The following is a 6,796-nucleotide window of genomic DNA, read 5'->3' as shown; positions in this document are numbered from 1 at the left end:
GCCCGCGGGGACGACGCGGTCGCGCGAGGTGGAATGTCTCTTTCCATGTCATGCATTCAAATCGAAGGAAATAATAAGTCTCTGGAAACGAAACTAGAGCTATGTATCAGAACGAAATAAGTCAAGGTGGGAATGGGCCGGGTCGACCCACCGGGTCTTTGGCCCGACCCCAAAAAACAAGACCAATGGGTCAGTCGGGTCGGCCTCATACAAAAATCGGGCCAGTAGAGCCGGCACGGAGTGCCCCATCGGGTCAGCGGGGCCGACCCACCTCCGAGAGTACTGGAGTCAATCGGTATCGCCAAATCCATCTTACTAGCTTAGCTTATACAACTAACATCAGCTAATTATAGTGTACTAATTAGCCGAAACATTAACTAGCTAACATTTGTACACGTACTGGAATCCATTAACTCAATCCTCCTTTATAAACTGGACGTGGAAAGAGCTGAAACTGTATATTGTGGTTCATTTGTAAACTTTTATTATTTCAATCATGCATGTTTAGATCATAATTTTGTTTTACTTGTAATAACATATTTTTGAGAATATCCTATGTACCACAACCAAATATTATATAAGAAAATAAAATTTGGATCGACCCGAAGTACCCATTGAACCGGCGAGGCCATTGACTTTTTTGAATTGGGTCGACCCGTGGCCTCTCAAATTGGCCTCAAGGCCAACAGGGCCGGGTCCAAGGCCAGGTCCGGGCCGACCCATTCCCACCCTGAGAAATAAGCATGTGCAGTGAGAGGCGATCATGTGCATACTCAGCATCTCTCCGCAAGCATAGCCATTTGTAACGGCAGCATAGTAGAGATCGTGCAATAAAAAATATACTATTTGGATCTGATCTATTGGCCATTTATTTGATAATAGATCTAGAGATTTCGCATGTTCGTCTTGGCAGTTGAGACAAACAGGAGACACGAAGCATGTGACCCTTTTTTTTTATTGCGGCCATGCAAGGTCTTCTTAATAATAGCGTGTTCATATGAATTAGGCTTCTGTTTCTCCCCCTTTCCTCTTTCCTCCTTGAACACATTATACGGCTGTCATTGTTACATACTCCATCTGTTCACAAATATAAGATGTTTTGGCTGAAATGAATGGACAAACACACTAAAACATGTCTATATGCATCTGATTTGGAAAAAAGTTAAAATATTTTATATTTGTGAACGGAGGGAGTATTTTTTCCGCGGAAAGTATACACCTTCTAAGTTATGAAGTGAGTTTATTCAGCTATTTTTGGTAGAAATTAAGGGGATGGAACCAAAAGAATCTTTTGAAACCTGACTGAAGGATACACCTTGCATGCTCACAAGATTTGCATGAGAGCTTGGAAATGAACAAAAAGGGAAGCTGAAAGGTACGCGTTACCTAAATTTACTACCAGAACACCTGAGGGCGTGTACAATGTATAGCCTCAAAGTGATGCCTTGCATGCCACGTAGGTTCGGATATGACGTAAAGTAGGTTCGGATAGAGAAGCGGGATCCTCTTCAGGAGGCGGGTGCTTGAAAAGAAAAAGTGTGATCCGGTGACAAAAGCTGAAAAGATTGAAGTGAAAAGTAGAGATGCATGTGTACTAAAGTCTTTATTTTCTACTCCCTCCGTAAACTAATATAAGAGCGTTTAGAATACTAAAGTAGTGATCTAAACGCTCTTATATTAGTTTACAGAGGGAGTATTTCTTAATAAGGTCCACTAGCGGTAGCTTGCATTGGGAAGAAAAAATAAATGTAGATGCCTCAAATTACTTTTTGTCATGATGCATATGTATCCATATGCCACCATTGTACATGCCCTGAGCATGTTGGCAAAGTTGGTTGCGGTTTCTCCCAGCTGCACACAGCCTTTACAGATCACTGACAGCAGGAGATGCAGTGGCGCCAGTTGAAACAAGAAGCTACACGGAATATACTCCCTCCGTTCCAAATTACTCGTCGTAGAAATGGATGTATTTAGAACTAAAATACATGTAGGTAAATCCATACCTGCGACAAGTAATTCGGAATGGAGGGAGTATATATTAGTAACTCAGCATGTGTATGAAAGTGATGCAAAGAATCTTCTGCTTGTCATACTTCTTGCATGTCCACGAACACAAGTGGAAAAGTAAAACAATGATGAGAAAAGCAAGAATACTCAAACCTGAACCCAACTGACCCCACTGCTGAAGAACGTAGATGCTTCGAAAGAGACCAGATAAGGCTTAAGGCATCAATCACGCTAAATAATGGGATTGACATCCTTTTTGACCCTAAAGATAAAGGGGGATGCTACGCCTTTGCTCTTTGGATCTATTTTTAGCATCATAGTGACATGTACTCGTACTAAACAGCAGGAAAAGCTACATTTGACAACTCATCATGTAAAATGGGCAGGAGTAAGCTAGCTGGAAGGGCTTCACAGGCAAAATTGCACATTGTTTTATTAATCATGCGACGCACACGCCTATGAATAATATTGACAATTTTACAATGGGAAGAGAATGACCCACTTATCTTTCTGTTTTCCATCTTCCCGGGAAACAATAATTAACAATCTCAGCCATTGTAACCTAGTAAACCTCGACGTGCCATTGCTTGTTCTTTTTCAGCTGTGACAGCTTCTGATCCCAACTCTCACCTCTTTGCTCGGCTACTCTCTTGAGTGTGTCCTGAATCCCTGGCATCATCCCCTTCAAACCACAGAAGTAGATGTGTGCACCGTCATCCAAAAGCTTGAAGATTTCATCACTGTACTCCTCGATCTTGTCCTGCACATACATCTTGCCACCGCTCTTGTTTTTCTGCTCCCGGCTTAGTGCTTTGTCATACCTGCAGAGCCCATGAAACTTGAGTCAGTTCAAACAAGAATCAGTCAGCTTTACTCAAGTCAAGCACAAATATAACCAGATAGTAGAGCTCTCAACTACACAAGTAAATCAACAGAGAACTGGACCATAGTATTCACAACAACATCATTGGGCAAACTGAAATTAGATGTTGAGCATTAAAGTCTTTTTAACCTGAAATTTTCTGGATACTGCTGAAGGTAGTTTGTGAACTCTTCGTCATAGAGCAGGCTGTCAGTATTGGCAACACCAAGAAAGAGCCAAGCCAGACCACCAAACTTGAAAGATGGGACATCTTCCATGAACATACGACGTAGGTAGCCACGGAAAGGAGCAACACCCGTGCCAGTTCCAATCATGATATGAGTTGCGTTTGGGTCATCCTCAGGCAGAAGCATTATTTTGCCCGAGGGGCCTGAGCATGGGCGAGAACCATCATGAGATGCTTACCAGTTTAAGTACATAAAGCCCAGTATATGGCATGACACATAAACTATGTTCACAGCCTATGCATTGAAAATTCCACGTGATATTAGAGTGAAAACTGAAAACAGAAGACGATAAGGTCAACCGGTGTATCTTTTTCAGAGTGCCCCAAACCCACAACACCATCCGGCCAGATCTATTAGCAGTTTATATACAAATACACCTTCTATATGATCTGGAATAACTCCGAAGCAAAATGGCTGAGTTACAAGCAATGAAAAGTCGTATGTACATTTAAGGCTTTTTACACGGCTGCATACCTGTGATCTGAATTTTGTCACCCGGTTTTGAGTCACACAAGAAGTTACTGCAGATACCCTTCTTTGAAGGATCTTCTTTTCCAGTTTCAGGATCATAATAAACAGCACGGCACACACAAAGACTAGCAGTCCTTCCATCAAAAGAATCACCATACCTAGTAGACGCAATAGAATAGAGTCGGACGGTATTTGGGGCCCCAGGTTTCTTTGGGTTCTCTCCCTGGAAATGCACAAAAGGCTGAGAGAGCAACAAAGATATGGGACAAAAGGAATTGAACATAAGACAGGAACTGATCTTTAGTTGCTCATTAGCTAACTGATAACTAATCACCAAGAATGATCAACATGTTTCTTCCCTTTTTATAAAATGTTTTATCAGCAAGGATCTATATACTTTCTTTTAACAACAATTGTTATATTGTGAGCAACCCAAGAATCATAAGCACTAGATTTTGCAGCCCAAGACTCGGAAATAGAAGATTTTGCATTTACAGATTTATCCACCATTCAACATCACATATATGAAGAATCTCTTATACTAGAAGGGCTGGACGCGATTTGCTGCGTCGTTGGTGTTGTTGGGTTTTCATAATTTTTCTACTCTCACTATTTCAAAATATAAGGTGTACTGGTTTTTCGAAAAGTCAAACCTCTTTAAGTTTGACCTTTTTTGTAGAGAAATATATCAATATCCATAATAACAAACTGGTACCATTAGATTCATCATGAAATGAATTTCCATATTTCATTTATTTAGTATTGTGGATGTCGATGTTTTTGGTTGTCGATTGATTTGAAAAATCATTAACCAGTCAAAATTGTGAACCAAATCCAAAATTGAATACCTGAATCGAATGAGGGAGCTCCAAAATTAGGGAGTATAATAGATTAAAAGAATTGAATGAGAGAGTTCCTTGATAAAAAAAAATTGATCCGGTCAAAATCAGGTGACCCAATTCTAAATTGAAGACCTCAATTGAATGTGAGAGCTCCAAAATTAGGGAGCACAGTGTATTTATAGATGTAGAAATGATGGTTTAAATTTCTGACCCTTCTTAATATTTGCTTTTACTTTTTTTCAAAGGGTTGAAGGGAGCCACGGGGCAGCGGTAAAGTTGTTGCCCTTCTCCGGACCCTGCGCAAGCAGGAGCTACGTGCACCAGGCTGCCCTTTTTATTTTTTCAAAGGGTTGGATTCTAGAACTGCAGACAATTAATGATCAACATTCACTAGCGATCAAGTAAAGGAAAAAAAAGTAGTGAAAGCGATATTAGTATGAAGGATCAAGAATGATACATTATCTTGGGCAATCATAAGGCGTGGGGTGGAGGGGGATACTTACTGGAGGAATGACACCATAACTTTGTCCTTCCCAGTATGGGACATTACCACCATGGTCAATGACAAAGTGACATGTTTCACCAGGAGTTTTAGGACCTACAATTCTCTCAACGGAGACAATTGAGGCTGTGTAGGGTCCCTTTGGTTTGTACAAGTTGAGGGGTGGCTCCTTTGTATTCTCCAGCTCCAGAGGTTTAATAGCAACTTTACATTTACTTTTGCTTGCTTGTTGCACGGACATGCAAAAGACCTTCTTCGTATGTCTTGGTTGCAGGGTCTTGTTTTCCCATGCTAATTTTCCAGTCCATGACTTATTGCAGGAGTTATTACCCTGAACAATAACAAGTAAATCATGTACAAAAATACAGTACTACGGATGATAGAAACTTAGGGTCCAATAACCCCTAAGCTAAGGAGAATCAAATGCTGAATGTTTGCCTGTAAAGCCCAACACCAATTCCTAGGTCCTAGAGACATGAAAGAATTATAGCCTAGGAATGTTTTCGAAAAGGAAGTGATGTGCATGTTGCGTGAGCATTTCTTAGTAATAATTCTGATAAGAAACTACGGCATACAAAAAATGTGCATGTCACTAGTTCATATAGCACATATTTCCCAGGTGTGAGTCTAATTTGTACTTCATTTGGGAAAAATAAGTCATATCCCGCCTAACCTAAAAATATATAGCACCTATCTCCCATTGTATTGGCGGTAACCGATGACTGACATCTGTTTGGCGGTAACTTTCCAATGCTGAGCGGGATATAGTTGCGAAGTAAGCAATGGAGATGCCAACTAAGTCAGGCAAAGATATGATCGAGAAAACTCTAAGCCGCATAGAGCTGCTGGCAATGACACATTTCGCTTCAAGTCCCTAAACAGTTCAACTAGCAGGGTGCTCTATCTGCTGGTTTCCAAAAAAAAAGGTTCTTGAGCAGTTTAGAATTTTGCCTTTCGGAACTAATTATTCTACAGTGCCAACGCAGATAGAACTAGGAGATTCCTCATCGATACCACCCGAATGGGAGCAACATTAAACCTCAGACAGTTCAGACTAACCACGCACCTTGAGCGAAGAACAACTCCTGTAGTGGCGACCATCCGAACCAATCGGCGCCACGGCAGCCACCTACAAGGCACCAGGAAAGCAGACGAAGCTTAGGGGCACAGCGAACGGGGAAGCCGCGCGCACGCGGAGGGTGTAAGACTAGAGCGCGCGTACCTGGGCTCCTAGGGCGGAAGCCATGGCCGATCGCTCACGTGCTTGCGGAGGAGTTCGCTAGGGTTTTGAAATTTGATCTGCGGAAGCGACGGGGGGAGAAAAGAAAGGGACACGAGTGTGGAAGTTTGGAGAAGAGTAGAGAAGCAGAGGCCGCTATCGGGGTAAACGGCAACTTTGTTCTGTTCCGCACTGCGTACCACAGTTGAGAGAGGATTTTTAGAGCACGGGTGCACCTTATGTTAAACAGTTTATTAAAAAAACAACTTTAAAGTTTCAAAAATATCAGAAAATAATTCTACATGATTATATGGCTGTATATTACAAATGTATAAAGTTTGATAATGAAATAAGTAAACATGTTGCATTGTCCAATCTTTTCGAAATCACGCTTTTATCATTTTTGGGTAACTCACATGATTATTTATTTCATCATCAGGATTTGCACATGTGTGCTATACATCCATATGAACATGTTAACTTTTTCTCGGATTTTTTGAACAAGACACTATTTTGACACTATTTGAAATATAGGCCACTATAGCTCTGTGCTGCCTTTTATATTTTTTGGGCGCTACTTTGCACTGGTCGATTGGCCTACCGTCGGTCCAGCTCGGCAATGTACATGTACGATATCAGCATGTG

General features: G+C 41.3%; 1 protein-coding gene across 1 annotated transcript; it reads right to left on the bottom strand.

Annotated features, from left to right (window-relative positions):
- Positions 1–2,396: 2,396 nt before the first annotated feature.
- Positions 2,397–6,178, bottom strand: LOC119363821 (ferredoxin--NADP reductase, embryo isozyme, chloroplastic). Its single transcript, XM_037629188.1, has 6 exons — positions 6,155–6,178; positions 5,999–6,061; positions 4,934–5,263; positions 3,592–3,811; positions 3,020–3,260; positions 2,397–2,828 (listed from the first exon to the last, which is right to left on the bottom strand). The coding sequence occupies exons 1-6, from the start codon at positions 6,176–6,178 to the stop codon at positions 2,570–2,572; spliced, it is 1,137 nt and encodes a 378-aa protein (XP_037485085.1). The 3' UTR covers positions 2,397–2,569.
- Positions 6,179–6,796: the final 618 nt, after the last annotated feature.

Source organism: Triticum dicoccoides, chromosome 2B (genome assembly GCF_002162155.2).
Source record: "Triticum dicoccoides isolate Atlit2015 ecotype Zavitan chromosome 2B, WEW_v2.0, whole genome shotgun sequence".
Taxonomy (NCBI): Eukaryota; Viridiplantae; Streptophyta; class Magnoliopsida; order Poales; family Poaceae; genus Triticum; species Triticum dicoccoides.
This window is presented reverse-complemented; position numbering and strand designations above follow the sequence as displayed.